The sequence below is a fragment of the Brachyhypopomus gauderio genome, chromosome 11 (assembly GCF_052324685.1).
Source record: "Brachyhypopomus gauderio isolate BG-103 chromosome 11, BGAUD_0.2, whole genome shotgun sequence".
In the NCBI taxonomy this organism is placed as follows: domain Eukaryota; kingdom Metazoa; phylum Chordata; class Actinopteri; order Gymnotiformes; family Hypopomidae; genus Brachyhypopomus; species Brachyhypopomus gauderio.
Window position 1 is genome coordinate 8,290,375 of NC_135221.1, and position 26,489 is coordinate 8,316,863.

Consider the following 26,489-nt stretch of genomic DNA (forward strand, 5'->3'; position numbering starts at 1 on the left):
ACTGCAATCATAGTGCATTCTTCAGTGGGTTACTCACTTGCCTACATACTGATGCATTACTGACAAACCCATGAGAATAAATGTGAAAGAAGGGTCAGAGGATTTGGGTCAAAGAGCATCAGTATTCTGATGTTCTTCTAAGCAAACTAATGTAATCACCACAATCTCAAGATCCAGGACATACTGCAATCTACAAAAGTATTAGGTGGTTAGATGTCATGACAATTCTGGACTGTCATCAGGTAAATTGTACCCATACATCAGCATATTACCTGCTAAGTACCTGCTCCTGTATGTACTCTGCATTATAGTGTCCTATGTTCTGCGGTGGTGGAGTGGACCAAGCTATGGGAAGAACTGAGTAGAGTGGATACAAACTAGAAGGTATTTTTGGTGTGTGCTTGCTGTTTTGTTAACTTTATTATGATGCTATTTTTGTTTTATTGTATTATTGGAATTTTCATGTCAGGAGCAACCATTTGAAAACAATTGTCAGTTTGTCAATTAATTGAGCATTCACTAGTTTGTAAACATGCTTAGTACATAGGAAGTCAAAGTCAAAATCATTATATATTTATATATTTTATATTTATATTATTTATATAGTGCTTTTACAACACATTATATCACAAAGTAGTTCTACAATCATATGGGTCCAGATGTCTAAGGACAAGGCTCTGCCTCCGGGTGTGCTCTCTTTGCACTGGTTTCCGGTTAAATATCAAATTTATTTAAAAATTTCTCTGTTGACCTATAAGGCTTAAAATGGTTTTGCTCCACAATATCTAAGTGAACTTATTGTATACTATACCCCTTCTTGTCTGCTGAGCTCTCAAAGTATAGGATTTCTCTAAGTTCCAAAAATGAGGGACTAATATCTAATTTTCTAGCCCTAGTTAGCACTCTAGCTACAGCATTCTGTAGAAGTTGAAGTTTCTTTAGGAACTGTTTAGAACATCCAATCAAAATCCAGTTACAGTAGTCTAATCTTGATGAGACAAAAGCGTGGACCAGCTTCTCTGCATCTGCTAACGACAGTAAATGTATAAGTTTGGCATTATTATGTAAATGGAAAAAAGGCAGCCTTAGTGATATTGCATATATGTGTGTCAAATTAAAGATCTGAATCAATAGTGACAGCTAAGCATTTTGCGGTAGATTTAGGTGTTGCTAAAAAGCCATCTAGGGTAAGAGGAATATTAGACCAATTGCTTCTAGCAGCTTTGGGTCCAGGAAGCAACACCTCAGTCATATCGAAATTTAGAAGAAGAAAATTAGACACCATACAGTTTTTTGTTTCCTGGATGCAGTTTTCAATTTCGGGGGTATTACTGACATCATCTGGATTAGAGGAGATATTTAGCTGAGTATTATCTGCATAGCAATGTAAGCTAATGCCATGTCTATTAAAGATTGCGCCCAGCGGTAGCATATATAATGAGAATAGTATGGGGCCCTTGTGAAACACCAATCCTTTTCACAGATCCTTGTGAAACACCATATTTTGCCTTTGTGTGTTCGGAGCAGTCAATATTTACTAGTACAAATTGGTAACGATCTGCCAGGTAGGATTTGAAGCAAGAGAGTGCTTGACCTCTTATGCCAATGAGTGTTTCCAACCTATTCAGTAGGTGTCAAAAGCAGCTGACCAGACAGCTGCCAGAGTGCATTTGCAGATTGACAGGGTCTGAAATAACATGACAATTTTTTTTTTCCATATTTAATTAAATATTATCATTAAAGAACTTCGAATAACTATTACTGTATCACTCCTGTGGGATTGGGCATTCGATTTGGGCATGATTCTATTTCAGCCCTCAAAACATATTGATAGTTTCTAAAGTGCTTGCATGCTTAAATTTTATATAGTCACAGAAAGTTAGATTTAAACATTTTGTTTAGACATTGTTTTTGGGGGGTGGAACAATGCAATTCGGCCTATAACCCCTGCATATGGTAAATACAGCTTAAATGTTGTTTAAAAAAACATCATTTCATCTTTTTGGTAATTACGCAATAATGCTTAATGTTTTTATTGCTTTTTCACATAAGGGTAGATGACATTTCCTTGTAGGTTTAATAGTGCCCCCACCCCTCCCCCACTACCAGCAGCCTTCATCATATGGCTGTGGCAGTGCACATGGCTTTGTTTATTATCTTTTGTTACCTGTCTTTGTTTTGGTTACTTGTCACACCTCTCTCAGGAGGTGTAGTACATTTTCCACACCACTGGGGACTGTTGAGATGTTTGATGTTTATCATTTTAAGCCGTTTGTGTTTCCGTGACAGTTTTTCGTTCAGTTTATTTACAGTGGCTTCTTTTGTTCCAGTTAGTGTACTTTTATATTCTATTAGACTAGTGATTTCTTCCTCTTTTTTACCTGTTGTAACACAGGTAAATAGGCATGCTTGTGTCAAATCAGAATGAGAGTCAGACACTGAAACATACCCAACATGTAACAACAGGTCAGAGATGATTTCAACAAAGACAACACTGACTAAACCTTGGAATAATCCCAGACACAAAAAAACAAGGCTGTCTTCAAACAAAGATCAGCACAAACTTAACAAAAACACAGAGCTTCTATACACCAGACTAGATAAAAAACACCTGAGCACAATAATGAGGGGCAGTGTTACAGAGCACAAGGGAGAGACTATGACAGACAGAAGGCACATGCCTACATAAACACACATGACAGGTGGGGGCAGAGATGGGTGTGACACGTGTATGTTCTTCACCTGTGACAGTGTCTGCATCGTCTTTACATGTGACTGAAAGAAACAATCCTAGTCCTAATGTGAAATACCTAGTCATAAGAACACATAGAGGACATAAGAGGAAATATGGCTCTCTTATGCCACTAGTCACTTGCATGAGAAAGTTTATCGAGTTGGAGGCTTCAGTGTAAAAAATGTATAAATTGTGAATTAATATTTTGCTTTAGCTTAAATATGGGGACGCTGTAACACTACATGTGTTAGAAGGAAACCTAAGTTTAAAAAAACTTAGATGTTAATAGGAAATGTAATGCTATAAACCACAATTCATGTGGGGCAGGAGAAGTCATGGTCTGGTGGTTAGGAACTGGTTCTGTGACAGGAGGGTTGTGGGTTCAATTCCCAGGCCCTGGGCCATGACTGAAGTGCCCTTGAGCAAGGCACTTAGCCCCCAACTGCTCCCTGTGTCCCAGGCTAGGGCTGCCCACCACTCTGGGCATGTGTGCACCACAGCCTCCTAATTACCAATAGTGCGTGTGTGTGTTCTCACTGCACAGATGGGAAAAATGTGGAGGATGGATTGGGGTGAATATCCCAATTGGCAATATGGCAACTTAACTTCAACGTACCTTTAGATTTATGTGGACAACTGTAAAACATTATGAATAATCTGGATGCAATAGTATCTGCTTGGTTGTAATGGCTTTTACCAGATAGTGCTTTCCTCAAGTATGTGTCCAAATCTGTCATGTCTAGCCCTGCGCCCACCTGTCTATTTTGTCTGTTTCCAGGTTAGCCCTTCTGCTGTACTTCTAGGCTGTATTTTGGTTTTTCCCCATCAAGTCTAGCCATGTCCTCATTATTTGTCACAGCTGTTCCTTGATTCCTAAGTTCATTGTATTTAGTATTTAGTCTCTGTGTTTCTTGCTTTTCATTGTGGGTCAATGTTTCTCACGATTTAACTTACTCTTGGTGCTTTGTCTTGGTTTGTGCAGTTCGGTATTTCTCCCATATTTGACAGTTTGTGCTGCTGTGTGTCTTATTTCGTTTGATGTTCTCTAGTTTAAGCTTGCCTTGTTTTGTGCTCATTACCCGGTCTTTGCATTCATTCTCTTTGTTTAGGAAAATCTGTTTATGTTTATCTGCCTATTCTGTGCATTCTGGTTGTGTTACAGTTGTGCTGTTCTATTTTCGTACCTCTAGTTCGTTAGTGTTAATCATCCACTTATGTTGTATTATTTATATATATATATATATATATATATATATATATATATATATATATGTGTGTGTGTGTGTGTGCCTGTCTAAATTAGTATGCCTTGTAAGTCATATACACTGTTGTATTGCTGTTCGTACAGCAGTCCTACAGAGAGATATCAGCTCAGTTTATATTAATGCCAGGTCTCAATTGAGAATGCGTCCGCCTCCTACCGACTACCGACGCAGTGATAATCTATACATTACAGTCAATCAATCAAATCAAATTTATATAGTGCTTTTTACAACAGTTGTCACAAAGCAGCTTTACAAGTGCCGAGTCCTAGCCCCCAGGGAGCAAGCCAAGGGCGACAGTGGCAAGGAAAAACTCCCTAGTTTTTTGCATGAGGAAGAAACCTTGAGAGGAACCAAGACTCAGGGGGGGGACCCATCCTCCTCTGGCCGACATTGGTCACCAGGGCTATGTAATGAGTATACATGAAAGGTAACCATGTAATTAAAATATTTGGAATCCATCTAAAAAATGCTATACTTTCTCCCTGACAGAAAAAGAGGGCAAACATATTAGATTGCAGTTTAATAGAAAATATGTTGCATGGCTGGTCAGCTTTGGTACAAAGTTTGTTGTAAAAATGAAATATTTTACTTTTTTAAAAAAGTTTGTATATTTATTTATATATCTCTCCAGCCAACCAAGTAACTGATATGAATTGGTGTCAGGTATACTGACAAACAGTTGATCTAATTTAGCAACAATCATAAATAATAAAAAAAAAAAATGCCTTGTATCTCAGTACATAATTCACTTTTATCAAATAATACTAAATCTGTTCACTTCAGCACATCATGCTGAACACAATAAAAATATTCTATGACTAAGACTAGCAATTTATCTTCTTTGCACCTTCTTTGCACATTTGACTGTATGAATAGAGTTCAGTACATTCAATACATTTGACTTTAAAGAACAGCAAGGAAAATAACATGAAGTAATTATCCTGCCCTGTATTGCTGCACATAGCTGTAAAGAAGTATTCTTTCATTTTCATTAAAAAAAAGCTGCAGTCATCGAAATGGGTGCAGTTAAAGCTTTAATGTGTGTGCAACTTAATACATGTATGAGATTCAAAGAGAGGGAGAGACAGCAATGGAGACATTTCTTCAAAGCAAACTTCTCCACTTAACTCCCAGCTTCATTCTCAGCTTCACTCCAATATCTGACTCTCTCGGGTCAAAATTCCACCATTTTGTCTCATGACCAAGAACAACAAATGCCTACCACTGACCAAGTAAAAGTTATCACACATAGCAGCCTCATCCCGTAACATGAACCATCAAGTATGCACAGCTGGTATGACACAGACTTATAGTCTTGAATAACAGTTGACTATTTAAGGTGGTGCAGGCCAAAGTGACCAGTGTGTTGTGATTACCCTTATCTCTGTGAGAGACCACAGATGTGCTATTCAGTGGGGATACACGAGAGCAAGATGTCATAGACTAGAATTGGCCTATATAAGTGAGATTAACATTTTTTTTGTCAGTCAAAGCCCATTTCTTCTTGTTGGCATATAAAAGACTATGTTTACACACTAGTGCAGTCTAGATCGTCTCACAAGTGGCTGATCACAATGATCACAATGTATTGATTCTGCCTTGATGACAGCTTGCTTGAGGACTTGATTCAGGAGAAGATCAGTGTGGTCCAGGATGTGAGAAGCCGTCCTTGGTCGCTACCCAGACTTTATCCCCAGCATGATAAGTGGCCATGTCTATTCTTTTCTTATCTGCCTTTCTCTTGAATCGCTGAATAGCGGTGTGCAGTCTTTGGTGCATCTCCTCCCACACCTTCTTGCTTCCTTTGCACCACTCCTCCACTGCAGGCTGATCAGATGCAAGGGGGCGGGGGGGGGGGTTCCATGGATGTATCGGAGGTTGGAATCCCAGAACGCACTCAAAGGGGGTGAGCCCCGTCCCCGCATGCATGAGTAAGTTCTGGGCATATTCAGCTAAAGCTAGATAGGCAGATCAGGTGCTCAGATGCACATAGCTGTTTGTTTGCACTGCCCGCCTATTAGCCTGCGGATGATAGCCATAGGTAAAACTGACAGTCACATTTAGCTTACTGAGGAACTCCCTTGAGATAAACTGAACCCCCCGGTATTCAGATATGGTGTCCTCGGGCAGACCCAACTGTCTGAAAATGTGTCGAAACAGCAAGTCTTTCTCTCTGAGCAAGTGTTTCCCTCTGAGGCCGGGAGGAGAAAAGTTACCGTGAATGTAAACTGGGAGAAGAAGAGTGACCACCGAGCCTGCCTCCAATTTAGCCTCTTGGTGGTACAGAGGTATTCGAGGTTTTTGGGGACATGACGGCCGGGACCGGTGGAACTGGTTCCATCAGCCGAGTAACCCCGCAGCGAGGAAGAGTGTCTCGTTCTCTCAAGAGGTGGTGATAGGTGATCGCTAGACTTACCACCTCGTTCAGGGAGGAAGCCTCCTGTTTGCAGGTGAGCTCTGCCTAAGGTTCCACCCTCAAACAATGGATGAACACATCCACCAATGCAGGTCCATTCCATCCTGTCCCAGTCGCCAACGTGCGAAACTGCACAGAGTACTCAGTTGCGCTACTTGATTCTTGTTTCAACCTTAGCAAAAACTGTTCACATACTTGCCCCTGGCGGGGATGATGGAATAACTCTTTGAACTCAGCTATAACAGCTGCGTAATCCTGCTATAATGGGGATGCAGCTGAGTACAAGGCACACGCTTGTGCCATGAGCAGCGAGATGATAAATGCCACCAGAGCAAGGGCGGACATGTCAGGCTGCTACGTGCCTTGTACCACGAACCCCTAATACCGCTCCAGGTCTCCGGCATAGTGGCAGTATGGCACTTACTGGAGTCGGGGTTCATGGAACTGCCCTGCCCTGCTCGGGTGGACAACTGCTGTACGCACCCTGCCAGGTTGCCCATTACCGCTTGAAGCTCGCTGAGCTCCTGCTGCTGTCTCTCTAGGCTGTGCTGCCAATATCTCTGCCATATCAGTGGTGCTCCTACTGCTGCTGGGCTGTGCCTTCTCTGACATTGGGACAGACGCAGCAGTAGTTGGGGTGTGGCTGTGTATTATTTAATGTCCATTGCAAAAGCACACAGCGCTTCTTAAATAACTAAAGGCACGATAAGCGCACTAGTCCCTTATAACTTGACTTGAAAGAGAAACATAGCTCCTGGAGGTACAGGTGTGCAGGCTCATTCCCTCTCTCCACAAAAGGAATGCACAGTACTGGACGTCTGGACCTGAAGGTATTTAAGCATTTTCTCTTGCTGAGAGTAGCAAGATTTATTATGGGCAACACCTATATCTGAGTCATAAAAGCAGTCTAGGTTTATAACAGAATGGCAATTCGACACAGAAACAAAACCCAGACTTAAATACGGGCTAGACAAGACAACAAACAGAACCATAAAACAACACTACAGGCAAAACATAGAAACAGGCCTAAAGTTTAACATTAACTGTGAACAAAATTACTAGAACCTTAAACGATCACCAAAGGAAGCTTAACAACATGATATTATACAGAAGCACAGAGTCAGTACTTACAATTACAATGACCAACAAAGCAAATGATAAAACACAGGACTTAAAAACACAGACTAAATCAAGAATCAAACAAGAAACACCTGAAAACAATGACAAGGGTACAAGGGTGGGGTGTGACACTGGGAATTTCAAAATAAAAGCACACAAACCAGGAACAGGTGACAAAACTTAACAAGAGGCAGGCTGAGAAATGAGCAAGAGGGAACAAAAACAGACAGAGGAAGGACTAAACAAAAGATTGACAGAAGGAGGCAGAGCCAACCATGACACAGTGCTTCATGTGGCTTACTCATCCAGAGGTAAACTTAAATGGAGTCATCAGTAATAGCCATTAGCCTAAAATTTATGTTCATACTAATCTGCAGTGGGAGGCTGGCTGCAAATTTGGAATCAGAGAGCTAGGAGGTAAAACGGTAAATATTTTAGTGATGGGTCTCTATGGAGTGATTGCAGCTACTTCAATGATTATGAGGTCTGTTACTTGAAATCCTCCATCACTGTTGTTGTACATCTTTCCTTCTGGCAGTTTTTTTTTTCCGTATTTCACTGTTATACGTATACTGCAGCAGCATCTGCAGGGGAAAAACCTGTGTCACATAAACATCAAATTTGAGACACATTGAACACAGCCATAATGAGCTGCATCACTGACTCTGCAACACAAATAACTGTAGTCTTTATGTCAGCAACTGAATATATTTTTGTTCAAGGTTTGCTTTGTGAATTATGTCTATATGTATTTTATTGGTATTAGATACAGTATGATTGCCCCCTCCACAACTTCCCCCTCCAAGCCCATGTAGCTTCTCAACAGTTGGCTTTGTTGGGTAGGTTATGTGTGCTAAAGGGGACAAGAAACCACGCCCCACCCCGACCTTAGAAGATATTTGAAGCAGTTTCCTGAGGTCGTCTCTATATAGAACTATATACGGTTCTACACATACAGTATGTGAGCTATTATTTTTATGTAAAAACAACTGTGATGAAGGCAAGGGTGAGGCAGGAAGCAGAGACGACAGCATATTTATCATGGATATTTATTAGCATATAGCGCTAGTAAACACGAGGAATGTTAGCCACATGTGTTCTAGATAACAGATACGCACTCACTCACTACAAAGCACACACTGAAACACCTACAAGAATGAGTGTAAACACATGGATACGCCTGAAGGGAGAAGTCAGGGACCGTACCGTGACAACAACCTTGTAAAAAATTGAAAGAACAAAGTACAAGCAAAACAATTACAATTCCGTGCTAAGTAAATCTTCAGGAAAATTGAAAATTGAATTATGTTGTGTGTGCTGAAAAAAAAAATGCTAAAATCTATGAAAAAAATATTACCCAAAAAATGGAATACTGTTACCTTAAGTCTTAAAATAATAATGATTTGAGGACCATGGTGCATGTAGTAAATCATATACAGATCATGTAAGGCTTTCAAATGAACAGAGCAGCATAAATATTACATGGTGATCATGCTGGGATGTTCGTTCTTTCTTAAGAAAAACCCTCAATATTCTATTTCTTCACTTTCTATCAGAGCAAAAATAGTTATGTGAACATTATTAAAGAGGAGAGGAATGTTCGGTGTATATGTTCTGAAGTATATGTTCTATGAGCAAATGCATTCAAAAGTTCTGTTCAATTCTCTATCTTTAATCTGTTTTACAAGATGGAGTCATAGTTTGCAAGGTCATTGATTTTACTTCTATGATATTTAATCATAAATAATTACAGCTTTAGTGCAGTAGCTTATTTTATAGATAATGTATTTCTGTCTTATCATGGTAGTTAATAATGCTTAGAACCATTTTCCAGTTCAAGGCTAATTATACATTCAATATGGAATTAAAGTTGCCACACAATACTGAGACACTACAGATGTTATAGTATTATAATGTGGTTACATATGATTTGATAGACCAGCTTTAATATTTAACAATATTAAATATTTAACAATATTAAAGACAAAGGACTACCTTGTAATGTCTGTAGTAATTTTAAAGGACAGACACCAAATCACGAGTGTGTAACGATTTACTCATTTGACTCCGCTTTCACATTACACAGGCATGCAGCATTTTTTGCTCTTCCTTTCGTCTCTAACATTGTCCTCTTATATTTTACAATGCATGCACACCTCTCCTTTGCATCCTCTCATGGTGAATTCATTATCTTAACACTAGAGCGTACAAACTAGAGAGTACAAACTTGACATACCTGTCCATGTGGTCCAATATTTTTGCATTCCTGCAAACTTTGTCTTATTAGGACCATTCATTATGTACAGTTATTCGAAGTACAGTTATTCTTCAGACAACAAGACTTAGTGGAAAGGAAGCCAGACTTTGAGTTAGTTCAATTCAGTGGCATACTTTTTCTATGAAGGGCACCAAAATAACAGATTTTTGAATTGTTTGCCATGGGTCTGAGCAATTACAGATATGTCACACAATAGCATGTAATCTTCTGTTCCAAAGGGAAAGTAGCTCAGAATTAACTATCACAGCCATGTGGGAAAAAAAACGGATCCCATTCAGAACCATCTATTGAAAAAAAGAGCAAAGCTTGTAAAAAGCAAAAAAGCTGATCCATCTGAATACTTTAAATCCACTTATTTATGGAGTTTTGTGACCTCTGACTAGTGTGACTGAAAGAAATAGAATATCACTCATATACAACTGCAATGTGTTGTATATACAACAAACAAATGCTATTGTACCTCCTACATGAAACACATGAAACCTTTCTAAATGAATGTTATGTTACAGTATCGCTCACTATAATAGTGGACTTCATATTTAGGCATGATGTCTGCCTAAACGCTAGTGTTGATGGAGATAATAGTGATGAAGGTAAGAAAGCATCAAACCCAAGAGACTATGAAGATAAAGGTGCTGATGGCTTGTCAAATAAATGTAATTATACAATTTTGCTCCCTATAATAGTGGGCTTATGCATGTCCACATTTAGGCACGATATCTGCTACAAGCTAGCAGGGTGACTAGCTAGACACTGCTTCTGTGCAACATGTAATTGATTCATGATAAAACTTTTGTTGATTTTTGTTTTTGACTTTTGCCTAAATTAACTGTCCATTACAAAAGTTTTACTTTGTTGATTTCTGTGTATGAAAGTATAGTATAGAATGATATAGTATAGATGAATGGATATGTTTTGGCCATACTGAACGCTGCTTTATGCAGATGAGTCTTTTTTATAGTTGCTGTAGCCTAATGCTTATTTTTTCATCTTGATACACTATATTGCCAAAAGTATTTGCTCACCCATCCAAATGATCAGAACCAGGTGTTCCAGTCAGTTCCATGGCTACAGGTGTACAAAATTAAGCACCTAGGCATGCAGACAGTTTTTACAAACATTTGTGAAAGAATGGGTCACTCTCAGGAGCTCAGTGAATTCCAGCGTGGAACTGTGATTATATGCCACCTGTGCAACAAATCCAGTCGTGAAATTTCCTCGCTTCTAAGTATTCCACAATCAACTGTCGGCTGTATTATAAGAAAATGGAAGTGTTTGTGAATGACAGCAACTTGTAACGACATGTAAAATGATGGATTTTGTGCAAGTGACAGACCACACTTTTATGCATTTTAGGCATCACTATACAAACACTTTGATAAACCTATTTCACAAATCAAAATGATTCATCTATTCATACCTATGGGCAGAGTGAGCGAAATAAAATGGAAGCAATCACGTCAAGTCTCAGGGAAAATGTAAGGTTTAATAGAAAAAGTGTGCAAACCAAAACCCATGACTTTGATCCAAATAAAGGATATAATGACCAGCGGTCAACTGGTACAAAGACAAGACATATATAGACAAACAAATGACCCTCAGGTGAGACGGATCGCGGACTCTGCCCACCTGAGGGACAAACACAACAACAACAACAACACAACTGCAGCTGTAGACGGAGGTGACCAGTAGGGGGCCGCTGTACCGTGACAATATCTATAAAATCTGAAAATAATTTGAAAATCTGACCTCATATTTTCAGCTTTAGGACCATGTTATTTATTTCCGCAGTGCTCTAGGACAAATGGTTGCTCATTAGGACGAGAGCTGAGATGTATTTCAACACTTTGATTTGAAACATATGGGTATTATGCTGAAAGTAAGTTTAGAGTTTAAATGTTTAGGGACAAATTTAAGAAAATATGCTTAAATGGAGAAAGGTCTCAGAGACCTGTACAACCTAGCTAAATTCTGATCCCTAAAGTACCATACTGTTTAAAAGGTGAGGCAAATTTCAAGCACTACATTGCATTAAATGTACATTTACATTTCTCATTCCATTTCTTTATTCCAACATCATTGTCATTTTCAAACAAATATGGATTTTTGCAGCTGATGTCAAATCAATGAATGTAATAAGGTCACAGGCAGACTTTACAGTGTTGTCTTCTGGTTCTTATATAGGTTGAATATGAGCAGTAATTCTAGGATGAGCTCCAACTGTTCAGATGAGTTTTTCCAGGCCACAAACCATGCTGAACAGACCTTTCGTAAGATAGAGACATATCTCCAGCACAAGCAACTGTGTGATGTGCTTTTGATAGCTGGAGACCACAAGATTCCTGCACACAGGTTGGTATTCTGCCAGATTTTACACCCAGCTGCAAGAAAGGAAGTTTGTTAAAGTAGATGTTTCATTGTAAAGGGTACACTAAGTTGCCAGTTAACTAGGAACATTTCCCTCATTCCTGTAAGTCATATAGTGCATGATTTAAATATATTGAATAGGTAATGCAGGCTTTCATTTCTGGCATTAGTTAGGACGAACATTGGAATAGGCTAAACTAGTGACCCTTTAAACATAGTATGATAACTAGGGCTAGACATACTGGTTCTTTATCACCAAATGACTGTTGCTCTGGGCTTTTCATGCACAATTGTTTAAAGGGTTTCCTGAAACAGTTTACAAGCATATGAAAACATCTATGATAAAAGTGACTTGTTATTTTGTTTATAGGGGAAGAGTAAAAGCAGAAAAGTCTAGATTCTGGGTCTGTCATACTTGTAGGCCACATTTTGGAATGAGGTGGAAGGGGTTGTTAGCAACAGGATAGTGCAGCAGTCCAACTTCCAGCAACTTTGTAATTAGTATTTCTGCATCTTGCGGAATCCATCCCGGGGCAAATGCAATTGTGAAGGCCAAAAGAGGCATGCCAAGAACTAGATAGGTGTCCCTAATAATCTGGCAACTCAGTCATACCTCATTTGTTTTCTTCTGTTCTTAATCAACGATGTCTTGAGGTTATCCATACAGAGTAATATCCATACAAAGTAACAGTTTGGATCTACTTAAGTGTTTTTTTTTCATTCTATACATGTACATCCTGAATTTTAATTTTAATTAATCAAGATCTCACCAGCTCAGCATAACAACCTGTTGAAAAGTAACTGATGAATCTACATTGCATGCATATTAAGTTTTTTTTGTTTTGTTAATGGCAGACTTGTCTTAAGTGCAGTCTCTGACTACTTTGCTGCCATGTTCACCAATGATGTACGGGAGGCTAAACAAGAGGAGATCAAATTAGAAGGTGTTGATCCAGAAGCACTGAAATCATTAGTTCAGTTTGCTTACACTGGTTAGTACCAAATTTGCTATTAAAATAAACAGTAATTTTTTTAATGCTTTTGAAGATAATGCCTTTACAATGTGTTTACACTGCTAAACCTTTTAAAATAGCTTATTATAATGAACACAAACTGTTAGATTTCAGATGTCAAGTGAAGAGAAATTTATGTATGTAGTGCTTTTCACAACAACTATTGTCACAAAGCAGCTTTACAATTGCATGGGTCCACCAGATGTCATACCATCAAATGCCTAGTATGGATCATTGGGCCCATCAACCACTGTGTCTCTCACAAAAGAAACATGTCAAAGGCCCCTTTTGTTCTTTTTATAAATGAACACTAAAGCATGTAGTACATCCAGCACATCTGTTAGGCTATCAGAGATAATAATGTTTTTCTGTCCCACTTCACAGGTGTTCTTGAGCTGAAGGAAGAGACAATTGAGAGTATGTTGGCTGCAGCGTGTCTTCTTCAGCTCTCACAAGTTATTGAGGTCTGCTGCAGCTTTCTTATGAAACAATTGCACCCGTCCAACTGCCTGGGGATCCGTTCATTTGCTGATGCTCAAGGGTGCACAGATCTTTTGAATGTGGCCCACAGCTACACTATGGTAAGAGTGTCATTATGCTGTGAAAGTAATCACAGTAACTAAAAGCTTTGTGGATTACTGAATATAAACAGAAATATTCACAATTTATAACACAGCTCAAAAATGTATGAATAAATTGTATTTCCATGTTTCCATGTTACAAAACCAATGCATTTAATGGATTTATTTAAAATGACGTTTATAATGTAATTATAATTATTTTTGTAACTTCAAAATAACTTAAATACACCCAAGTCATTTAATTTGTGATAGTATTTATTGATGTTAATGTTTGCCAAACTCTTTATGTGTGTAAAGGAACAAAAGCAACTTTGGCCAAAAATATCAAATATTCTTAGACACTTGAGGATGCACCACACACATTTATGAGATGACAGCTCTGTGACAAAGTGCGGAAATGACTCAGGAAAATGGCTGTTATCTCATGAAGGACATCTGTACTGGGTGTTTATACAGGGCTTGCCAGATCAGCAGAGTTAATCTAATCATAGGGCACAGGCAAAGAATCTTCCTTTCAGTCACTTCAATAATTGACATGGGTTGAGCAAAGTTTCCTGGGTTGCTATGCATTCTATCCAGATTAAACTAATATTTGGATACGTTTGTTTTCCCTTCATTCTTAATGTAATTCAAACATTGTACATCTTTATGTAAGACTATGACAGTGACCTAGGCAATGCTCCAGGAGTTAGAAATATATACAGTTGTGATCAAATTTATTCAACCCCCACTGAAATAAAGTGTTTTGGCCAGTTTGACATTGATTTTGATCATTTCAGTCATCTTATTTACAATTATATCAAAGAGGCACTTATAAATTAGACAAACATAACACAATATTTATGATGGAATAACCACAAATGTCTTTACTGTGCTCACATCATTATCAGTTTTATTCAACCCCCTAGTGACATTATTTTTTAGTACTTAGTACAACATTCTTTTCCAGTTATGACAGCTTTCAAGCGTGAAGCATAGCTTGACACAAGTGTCTTGCAGCGACCTATGGGTATCTTAGCCCATTCTTCATGGGCAAAAGCCTCCAGTTCAGTCACATTCTTAGGCTTGCGCACTGCAACTGCCTTCTTTAGGTCCCACCAGAGGTTCTCAATTGGATTTAAGTCTGGTGATTGCGATGGCCACTCTAGAATGTTCCAGCCTTTCATGTTCAACCATGCTCTAGTGGACTTGGATGTGTGCTTCGGATCATTGTCCTGTTGGAAGGTCCAACGTCTCCCAAGCCGCAGGTTTGTGACTGACTCCATCACATTTTCCTCCAAGATCTCCTGGTACTGAAGGGAATTCATGGTACCCTGCACACGTTGAAGCTTTCCTGTACCATTAGAAGCAAAACAGCCCCAAAGCATAATTGACCCCCCGCCATGCTTCACAGTAGGCAAGGTGTTCTTTTGTTCATAAGCCTAGTTCTTCCTTCTCCAAACATAGCGCTGGTCCATTGTCCCAAACAGTTCTAATTTAGTTTCATCTGACCACAGTACACTGTCCCAAAACCTTTGTGGCTTGTTCACATGACTTTTGGCATACTGCAGTCGACTTTTCTTGTTCTTTGGAGTCAGCAAGGGGGTGCGTCTGGGCGTTCTGGCATGGAGGTCTTCGTTATGCAGTGCGCGCCTTATTGTCTGAGCTGAAACTTCAGTGCCCACATCTGACAGGTCTTTTTTCAGTTCCTTAGCAGTCACGCAGGGATTTTTCTCCACATTACGCTTCAGGTAGCGCACAGCAGTCGCGGTCAGGATTTTCTTTCTGCCACGACCAGGTAACGTTTCCACTGTGCCCTTTAACTTGAACTTGCGAATGATACTTCCGATAGTGTCTCTTGGAATATTTAACAACTTCGCAATCTTTTTATATCCATTGCCATTCTTGTGAAGAGCAATAACCTCTTCTCTTGTCTTCTGGGACCATTCTCTTGCCTTCACCATGCTTGGAAACACACCAGTAGATGTCTAGAAGGAGCTGAGTATCACAGTCCTTTTAAATCTGCCTAATTGGTGCTTATCATGCTTGATTGCTGCTCGTTGACATCCACAGATGTTTTCAATACCTGATGGAAAACACTGGAATGAACCTCTGTTCTTAGGAGTGGTAGTCGTAAAGGGGTTGAATAATTGTGTCAATGAAGAAATCACAAAAAGGCCATTTAATACTTTATGACAAAAAAAATTGATGCTATCTTAGTTGCATTTAGTTCTTTAACAAGTCCTTGTAAGATTTCATTATGAACACAATTACAAATGTGCACTGAATTCCATAAAACCCTTCGCAGCATTGGGGGTTGAATAAATTTGATCACAACTGTATATGGCATTTAGTTATAAACTGACAACTAAAAAGAAACCACTGCCTCTTTTTAGTTGTAAACACTGTATCCCCATATCCCACTAAAAATGATATAAAATGGGTTTTAAACTATTACTGGAAATGTGTCTGTAGTGGTCATGGTACTATTTGGATGGGGGTAGTGTTTGGGACACATCTGTAACGTTTACCACAAGACGAGATGTGAATGACCATTTGATTTGCACATTGTCATCACACACCTGTTGGTCACAAGTAAAAATATATTAATGCATCATGAAACATTTGCACTTTATCTGTCAAGGGCTATTATGAACCTGAAGAATTGAGGTTGGCCTTTGGAGAGTTGGCCTTAATTCCTTACTAGTATGTTATCCCACACATTCTTAATATTGAAAAAGTTAGCATATAGTAACAATAACTTGAGTTTTTACTTTAGCAGGTTAAATACATTGAGTAGAATGCACTTAAAGCTACCAGCAGTCTTTTTCTGTCTTATTGGCAAGTTAATGCACAAGTAATTGTGTCATGCTGGAGAGTTGAGTACATCCACAGTGTGCTGGGAATGGGCACCAATAAGAGGGAATAATTATTGGGACCAAGACATTTGGTATAAGCACATGAAAAAGCTGGTGTTTAGAAGCATGATGTGTTGACATTTCCTTTGTTCCTCGTGTATGAGAGTTGCAGCTGATATGGATAGTGGTGGTGTTGCCTTTTGTGTGGGAGCAACTGCAGCAAAGCTTGAGACAATACAGTCGATGACAGCAGAGCAAACAAGTACAACATGTGTTGGATGGATGGTTTGTACTTGAGTGGTTTGGCAAGTGTGATCATGGTGTGAGCCACTATAGTAAACTAAAGAGTTTGCTAAAAGTTGACTGGGGAATTGGAAAGGTGGAGATCCTTTTCACTTGTCCTTGAGTTAAATGCTGAATTATTTTACAAATTTTTGTTTGTAGCCTTATTTGAGTGGAGAAAATTTAGATACTAGAAAGAAATGTGCAAATAACACAATTAAATCTGGGAGGGTTTAGATGTTACTGTTGAAGTTAGACTTTTCATTTATTTGTGTGCATGCATCTGTGCCTTCTGTTTAGCAGCTATCTCTGACCTGTAATGCCAAGGTTGGCAACACCTCTGCGGATCTGGACCCATGCGTTTGCTGCCTTGTGACAACGTGTTGTAAAAAGCATTACATAAATACAATTGACTTGACTTAAAGTATAGAACTTGTGGTAGATTATTTTACCAAAGTATTGCATATTGGGAGTACTAATTATAGTGAGACATTTTCCAGAATTAACCATATATATGACATTAATTATGCATATAGATAATACAATACTTGTTTACATCATCATAAAAAATGATTATTGTTATTTGTGTCTGCACTGTAAAAAACAGAACTTAAAATTGCTCGCCTTACAATGATTTTTAGTTTAGCTGAGCCAAAATAATTAATTGCACCATAAACGATAACAAAGTAATTGGATCAGCTTACTTTTTTGAGTTTCTTGTTAAAAGTTGATCTGACCTTACAACCTGCATTGTCAAAATATACAAATTGTAGTTGAACCCTAGTTAAGGCCAGGCCAACTCCTCTGTGCATGCTCAATTTGACTCCTTAGTTGAGAACGGGGCGGGGTTTGCAATTGGACTCCGGACATCTTGAAATGGATTTCACCTGCGGCGAGCAGCGACCTATGCTACTCTGTAAAAACGAATAAGTCGAGAAAACTCAAAATTTCAAGGCAACTTACTGCACTCGATTTTTGAGTTTTGATCCCAACTCAAACTCTTAAGTTTTTAAGAAATTCACTCACAGTTGAGCCAACTTATTATTTCTTGTTCCAAATGTCCAAATGTGAGTATTTTGGTTGAAATACTACCTTTGTTGCAGAAAGGTATAATAAACGCGTTAATTTAACTGTTTTCTCATTTGTCTTATATGACCCAACTTCAGTTAGCTATTCTTAGTATTGAATTTAGAGATTTATGTACATGTGAAATATACATTATCTTAGGGGTCACCAACGCAGTGCCCGCGGGAAGACCGCGTTGGTGACCCCTGAGATAATGTATATTTCACATGACAATTCACATAGGATTCAAATAACCTTTGAGTGCCCAGTGCCAACCAACAAACTAAACAATGCCAACTAAACCCACCTCGAAGGGTGGAGCCAGAAAATTGAAGCTGTAACAACTGAAACAACTCCAGGTGTAGACTCCCCTGTGGTCAGCCCTTCCATGGGCCAGCCTACGACACTCTCCCCAGGAGATCAGAGGGGAACAAACCCAGCACAAAGACAGGGACAGACATAGTCACAGGAGCAAGCAGGGTAATGGGAAAGGGCGAGGGCACAAAAACAGGGACAGGGACAAATAACATTTCCTGCATGCTGGTGACTGATGAGTGGTGTGATGGATGGCTCCTCCAGGTTTTCTCTTCCTCTACCTTCATATCAGAACTGGAGTTAGAGTGGAGTCTCTTCATTTCACTGTCCTCTGGAGGGGAGGACTTACCAATCTTCATGTCACTCTGCTCCCCTGTCGGTGATCAGAGATAGGTTATTGCAGTCATGGTACCCTTCAGCATGGAGGGGGGACTGGTGCTGAACCTTCTCAGTGGAGACTCTGTCACTTCCTCTGGCCACTGGAAACCACCCAGCGAGTCTTCCTACTTACAGGGATGAGAGTTCCTCGAGCCCTGAGACATTGTCTCTCCCCCTAGTGCAGGAAGCGAATCCACAGAATGGGTAAGGCAGAAGGGGTGGGGGTGCTTCCCTTTCCTCCACTTTGTCCCACCACGCTTCCCGTTCTATGACAGGACAGGGATCAGGCAGGATGCTGAGGCGAGAGCAGTTCACAAAAACAAACGTTTAAAAGTGTAAAGTTTGGTGGAGCGGGAATTATGGTGTGGGGTCGTTTTTCAGGAGAGGTGCTTGGCCCCTTAGTTCCAGTGAAAGGAATTCTGAATGCTTCAGCATACCGAGACATTTTGGACAATTCCATGCTCCCAACTTTGTGGGAACAGTTTGGAGCTGGGCCCCTTCCTCTTCCAACATGACTGTGCCCATAAAGGTCCATAAATACATGGATGGCAGAGTCTGGTGTTGATGAACTTGACTTGGTTGCACAGAGTCCTGACCTCAACCTGATAGAACACCTTTGGGATGAATTAGAGCACAGACTGAGAGCCAGGCCTTCTCATCCAACATCAGTATGTGAACTCACAAATACGCTTCTGTAAGAATGGTCAAAAATCCCCATAAACACACTCCTTCCCAGACAGCCTTCCCAGAACAGTTGAAGCTGTTCTAGCTGCAAAAGGTGGACCAACATCAATATTGAACCCTATGGATTAGGAATGGGATGTCACTTAAGGTCATATGTGAGTCAAGGAAGGTGAGGGAATACTTTTGGCAATACAGTGTAGCTTGTAATGGGCAGAAATCGGTGTACTGTCTTTTTATGCAAGCTAAATTGAGTGCGCCAGCATTAGCGGGCCACGCCCAGAGAGAATGTGGAACCACCAGTGGGTTTACTGTGTCAGCGTTTTTGCCTCACCTCCATGTGCTTCACTCACTTGTTATCGGCGACAAAGCTTACTTCTGTCCGGGTTAGAGTGGAGATTTAAGGCTAAATCTCTCCAAAAGCGTTACAAACTCCAGCATAGCTGCAGTGTTCCAATAGTAAACACAGTAAACATCAGTGGCATTCAGGGCCAGCAAGGCCTTCTCTGCTGGCCTAAAATATAGCTGAATCACAAACTGATGTTAATTACATTTTGTCCATGAATCCAAATGGTCTGACCATTTCCTTTTATAGCTTTTCCGATGGTTGCGCTGTTTCCAGGCGTCACCCCACAATGTCTGAAGGAGAAGAAGAAACCAATTTGGTGGCAGATTTACTTTCAAGAAAAGCTAGATATTGTTAAGAAAGGTCGAACAACTCTGAAGCTAGCTAGCCTGTCACAACCAGGAAGAGGATTTGTCTGCCACTTCCAGGTTACTAACTAGTAGTTAGTGGTAATGGTTTTCTGTTGCCATCGAAGCTAATGCTGAAAGTATTCCAGCAAATGTAAATGTGCCATATTTGTCAATTGTGATTTTTTTCACCGCAATCAAAATTTGTCCTCCGCTTTTTTACCCATCTGTGCAAATAGAACACACACTCACTAGTGATTACTAGAGGGCTGTGGTGCACACGTTCCCAGAGCGGTGGGCAGCCCTAGCCCAGCACCCGGGGAGCAGTTGGGGTTAGGTACCTTGCTCAAGGGCACCTCAGTCATGGCCTCAGGCCTGGGAATCAAACCCACGACCATCTGGTCACAAGACCAGTTCCCTACCACCAGACCATGACTGCCCCATTCCAGTATTCCAGAGTTCTTGATGGAACTAAAGCACACGGATAATCTGTACAACAAAGTAATTGAATTGTTTTTGAGGAAAGAGAGGAGGATGGATTTTGTTTACAAATAATCTGATTTTTGGCATGTAAAATGTTGCTATTTTCCTAAATAATATTTCAAGTTTATGAGGTTATTATGGATGTTTTTTACGTGGATCGTGGCTGTAGATGCAGTAAAGGACACTTGTTCACCCCTGGTTTGTTTATTCAATAAAGCCATTTATTAAGGCTGCAGGTGTTGTCCATCTGCAATGCATTGGCTTGTTATATTGTATTTCTGCACATTAACATGGTTTTTATAACCATAAATTAGTTTCTCAGGGCTAGATTTATGCAGACGGAGCATTACTGAAGGCCTAGGTGTGAAATGCACGGTCCACCATTGGTAAACATCCAACAGTAATTCTCATCTCACCAGTATACAGACCCCTCTAATCAACAAGAACAAATCTGCAATAAAGACATCAAATTATGGCCCGAGTAAGCAGAGACTTCTTTGAAGGTACCAGATGGAATCTGTTTGCTCTACAGGCTACCACTTGGGAATTATACACATTCACGGTGCTTTTCAACATTAAAAGACAGTGTTACAGTGGATCTGCTGGATTTCTTTTGGTCAAATTTCAGTTTGATTTGTACTTTACAAAATGACAACAGTAGGCTACATATTAGAGATACATTTTGTATATGCATTTAACACAACTGAATATTTTAGTGACCTAATATAATTGATCTTTCAGGAACACTTTCTAGAGGTAATTCAAAACCAGGAGTTTCTCTTACTTCCTACAAAGGAAATAGTCAAACTGCTTGCCAGTGATGACATCAATGTTCCAGATGAAGAAACAATTTTTCAAGCGCTGATGATGTGGGTACGATATGATGTGCAGCATCGACAACGGGATTTGGGAGAGCTACTAGTGTACATTCGCCTACCACTTCTCCCACCTCAGGTTTGTTTGACACACCACCAAACAAGTATTTGGGGACTCAATACTGAATAAAATGGAAGTTTAAAACTTTTTTGCTTCAAGAGATTTAATGCTAACTAATCAAATGGTTATATGACTATAATACTTGTTTTAGCTTCTTGCTGACCTGGAAAACAACAAGATGTTTTCAGAAGATCTGGAATGCCAAAAGCTACTAATGGAGGCCATGAAGTACCATTTGTTGCCAGAACGTCGCCCAATGCTACAGAGTCCAAGGACTAAACCACGCAAGTCCACTGTCGGGGCGCTTTATGCAGTAGGAGGCATGGATGCCTCAAAAGGTGGGTCATGATTTCTGTCTGGTGATAGGTCATGCAGTGAATCCAACTAACTGACTAACATTTCAATTTTTTCAGGTTCAACAACAATAGAAAAATATGACCTTCGTACTAACACGTGGATGCAGGTTGGAGTCATGAATGGCCGACGGCTTCAGTTTGGTGTGGCAGTCATTGATAACAAGCTCTACGTAGTAGGTGGAAGGGATGGCCTCAAGACATCCAATATGGTGGAATGTTATGACCCAGTCACTAAATTGTGGTGCAGTATGCCTCCGATGTCAACCCACAGACATGGGCTAGGTGCATTCTCTCTTTGTGGTCTCTCTGTCTCTGTCTCTCTCTCGGATTTATTATGGTTTGATTAGAATTTGGGACGTGCACCAAAGATGCTAAAGTTTTAAATAAGATCATTATGCTGTAAAACAGCCAAGAATATATTAAGATTTAACAAAAACTTTTGAGTCCTTATTGTACCTCAACAAAGTCTCTCTTTAATTTAATCTTTTAAAAATATATTTGATAAAAAAGCAGCCACTGATTGAGATTGTAAGCTTTCACTGATACATTTGAGTTGGACAAAGCCAAATATATATTTTTAAATTCACTTGGGAAGGAATTGCTGTGCTGGAAGGCCCCATGTATGCAGTCGGAGGCCATGATGGATGGAGCTATCTGAACACCGTGGAGAGGTGGGACCCACAGGCCAGACAGTGGAATTATGTAGCTAGCATGTCCACTCCTCGCAGCACTGTGGGAGTCACTGCTCTCAATGGAAAGTAAGTACTTTTATCTTTCTCTTTACTTTGTAGCTACATATTTTACATGAGTTTTCCCTAAACAATTTTATATAGGGACATGATCTCCACAGAATTACACAAAATATATGCAACAATTTTATTAGATTATCATAACGCCAAATGCGTCTTTAAAGTGGGCGAGGGTGGTGACGGCATGTCTTCAGTTTCCATACAGCACAGAACAGTACAAGCAGTTACAGCACACAATGGGTAAATCATCCACGAAGCAATTTAGACACAATAGAAACGACCAGTCTTTAGAAGCAGTGTGGAAATACAACAGCGCTTGTACCGATGTCTGGCTTTAATGTGCAGAAGAAGAAATGCAGAACACAAAACAAGCTACAGGTGTGCGGGGTGTGTGAGTATGTGGGGGGGGGGGGGGGGGGAGGGTAGTTAAGGGCATGTGTGTGGTTGAGAGGGTGTGTGTGAGTATGTGTGGGCATGCTCATTTTGATGGTTTTATTTATCTAATAAGCTATAGCTGCTAAACTCTGGAATTTTGTTCGTGTTAAATCTATATTGAAGGCTTTTTTTCTTTGTTCGTTAAGGATCTCGATGCAAACATTTCAAAAGCTGCTTTACAACAATGCTTGTGCAAAGTAGTATATAAATTAACCATACTTGTTAGCCTGTCCTATGTCACGAGTTTGTTAATCCGTTCTTTTTAAATGTAATTTAATTCCATTTTTCATAATTTGTAGAAATGATGAAACTTGCTTATCGCTTTCCGAGAAAATATCTTTGCAGCTCTGAATGTTAAGTCACACAAAATAATAGTAACAACAATAACAATCTTTTTCATTGTTGCTTATTTATTTATTTTGCTAATTTGTTATTATTTCCTGTCGTTGCTAGTATTTTTGAGGCTTTATATTAAATGCTTTGTTTCAGATTGTTTGCGGTAGCGGGTCGTGACGGAAGCTCCTGCCTGCGATCAATGGAATGTTTTGATCCCCATACAAACAAATGGTGTATGTGTGCGCCAATGTCAAAGAGGAGAGGAGGAGTGGGTGTGGCCACGTACAACAGTTTCTTGTATGCAGTCGGTGGCCATGACGCACCAGCTTCAAATCACTGCTCTCGCCTGTCTGACTGTGTAGAGAGGTAAGAATTTGCAGCAAAATACTCTCTTCAAAACAGTAATTACTGGGCTGCTTAAATGACTCAGTCAACAAAGACTCTACTTCATATGTTTTCTGTTTGCTCTACTAAAACACACCGATTTCAGTAAAACCGCAACTACCACTGTGGAATGTGGTTTCCAGCACACTGATAATCTGCTTTCAAGCACCCCCTGCTGGTTTCACAAAGAACAGCAGTTGTTGTCTGCAGTACGTTTATCTCAAAGTTGGACTGTTTATAATGCATTGAATAGTATAGACCACTGTTGCATGAATAATAACTCCCTAAATAAAAAGAATGCAAGACTGAATAATAAGGCAATGCAAAATACAATTTGAGAAAAAAAAATTAATTCTTGTATCTGTATCTTTCCCCCCATTCCACTTTGGTTTGTATGGCAGCTATCAAATATGGCAGTAAATAAAATAAAATGAAAACATTAATGAAATTAAATGTTCATATTTATTGTTTACTAGTATTGTTAACTAGTTGTTGCTGATATTTTCGATAGTTCCATTCTTTAGTCCTCTACTTTATGAATTGCCTTTGAATAAAAAAAAATCCAAATGGCAAAATATACTGACTACAGTTATCCACACCTAGTTTTCAATCATCTTTGAATCTGCTCTTGGCCATCTGTAAAGTGAGCATCATATTTTTGTAGCATATCTGTCCCTGTTGCTGTATTTCAGGTATGACCCAAAAACAGATATGTGGACAACGGTTTCATCCCTCAGTGTGCCTCGTGATGCAGTTGGAGTCTGTTTACTTGGGGACAGACTATATGCAGTAGGTGGCTATGATGGCCAGTCCTACCTAAACACTGTGGAGTCCTATGATGCACAGAACAATGAGTGGTCTGAGGTAACTTGTTACAGCCAACTAATGTACAACCATGGACAGGAAGTGAAAGCCTTTCCTGCTATTCATCTCTTTTTCCACTTGGTCACAATGGCAAATGAAAAACACCAAATTAACCTCTTAATAATTCAGCAAATTGTATTAGGCTTCAGTCAGTGAACATGTGTTATGCTTTAGTGTTCTGTTTTGCACACAGAAAAAGACTAGGAAAATATTAGAGGAATGCAATTGGTGAATATCAGTGATTAACTGCCACCTCTCTTGCTGTTCTAGGAGGTCCCTCTGAATATTGGGAGAGCTGGAGCCTGTGTAGTGGTGCTGAAAGTGTCTTGAATACCCAGGCTTCCTGAAAAACATTCTTTCAGCAGACATACCAGCAGTGTAAGAATAATATCAAAAATCCCTTGATGTTGGAACGTTTTTCATGTTCATTCCTCTCTCACACGAACATGTGAGGGGCCTAAATAGTTGACTACTACTATTTTATTAAAAAATTTGATTGTTATAAGTAAACACTGGGGGGGGGGATGTAGTAATTATTATTCCATTTTGGGCTGTACTGTATAATTTTGGAAATCAGAACATTTTGCATTTTACAAAATTGTACATCAAAAGTCCCTTTTACCAGATAAATTTTCATATAGTTGTTCTAATCATATATTATGATATCTGTATTGAAATGTATTCCTAAGTTTCATGTGTATTTTAATTAGTAGGGAATATGGACTTGCTTATATCCTTTATTTGTTATTTGTGAAAAAATGTGTTTTGACCCTTGCCAATGCATTTTTAAAGATCACTGTGAATTCATACAGTTCTAAGCTTGCTAACTAAACATCACTGTTTTACACAAAGCAATTATTTGAAGATTGTTCAAGAACAAATGTCGAACATAATTTTACATACAATAATATATAGCATGAAACTACTTCGATATTTTATTTGAAATAAAACCATCTTTGAATTAGCTGCAGAACACCAAAGTAATTAGAACACGATAGTAGTCATAACTTTTAATTGTTTACAAAATAGTGAATATACAAATATATCATATTGATATTCCACATTATTGTATAATTTATTGAAATTAATTAATGTATATATTTGTTAAATTAGTGTTATGTAAATTATGATCATAATTTTTTGGCATGCTGCTTCAGTATATTTTCAATCACAATTGGTAATGCTTTCATGTATGTTATATTGCAAATTAATTCCCAGAGATGTTTGATTTCTGGCATTTTTCATATGAAGTGTTGATTTCATGTAATTATCATATATAAGCAATTCCCAAGTAAAATCTGAAATTTCAGAATCGGAATAAAAATTTAGCATGTCCAATATATGTTTTGCAAAGTGAAGTATTTGTAGTAAGTGGAATATAAAAAAATAAACAATATGAACATTTAATATAGCATTTTAGGTTTTGTTTGAATATATGTTTATTGGGATTTTGACTGTCTCTGTGCACTATTACAATATATTACACACAATTTTTGCCCAGTAGTTTTCATCTCAGAAATGACAAGTTCAGCTAAATACTAACCAACATTGTCCACTTATTGCAACACAGAGATCAACTGCAGAATACTTAGTACAACTTACCAAAGGATTAGGCTGTATTTGATAGGACAGAGTCTAATTTAGCCTTACCTCTGTAGAATCCTTTAAGAGGCTATACATTTTATAAATTTTTCTAACCAGTGACTAGTAGTTAAGGTGTAGTGCTCAAGGCATCATGGAGCAAATAGGAGCCGGACACAAATTCTGAGGAGCGAGGTTTATTAGATGCAAACCTGGAGTCATTATCGTTATTACAGTCCAAAGTTAAATTGTCAGGTAATCTGGAGAGAGATACATGATTTATATGAATCACAGGTTTAGACATGTTCTTATAATCTTACCAGAACAATTGACATATCAAC

General features: G+C 39.0%; 1 protein-coding gene across 11 annotated transcripts in view; it reads left to right on the top strand.

Annotated features, from left to right (window-relative positions):
• The window catches only part of klhl4 (kelch-like family member 4), a 39,839-nt gene extending 13,865 nt beyond the window's left edge, over window positions 1-25,974 (top strand). For 5 of the 11 annotated variants that reach the window (XM_077021706.1, XM_077021704.1, XM_077021709.1 and 2 more), the window contains 11 exons: window positions 312-384; window positions 11,997-12,164; window positions 13,035-13,171; window positions 13,577-13,773; window positions 21,249-21,461; window positions 21,595-21,781; window positions 21,857-22,081; window positions 22,395-22,557; window positions 23,473-23,685; window positions 24,396-24,567; window positions 24,838-25,974. In XM_077021706.1, the coding sequence (XP_076877821.1) occupies window positions 12,004-12,164; window positions 13,035-13,171; window positions 13,577-13,773; window positions 21,249-21,461; window positions 21,595-21,781; window positions 21,857-22,081; window positions 22,395-22,557; window positions 23,473-23,685; window positions 24,396-24,567; window positions 24,838-24,897 (1,728 nt within the window). In that variant the 5' untranslated portion in view covers window positions 312-384; window positions 11,997-12,003 and the 3' untranslated portion in view covers window positions 24,898-25,974. Of the gene's footprint in view, window positions 1-311; window positions 394-7,194; window positions 7,846-11,996; window positions 12,165-13,034; window positions 13,172-13,576; window positions 13,774-21,248; window positions 21,462-21,594; window positions 21,782-21,856; window positions 22,082-22,394; window positions 22,558-23,472; window positions 23,686-24,395; window positions 24,568-24,837 lie in introns of those variants that run through there. The other 6 variants (XM_077021708.1, XM_077021711.1, XM_077021707.1 and 3 more) reach the window with 4 other exon arrangements.
• The last annotated feature ends 515 nt before the right edge of the window (window positions 25,975-26,489 follow it).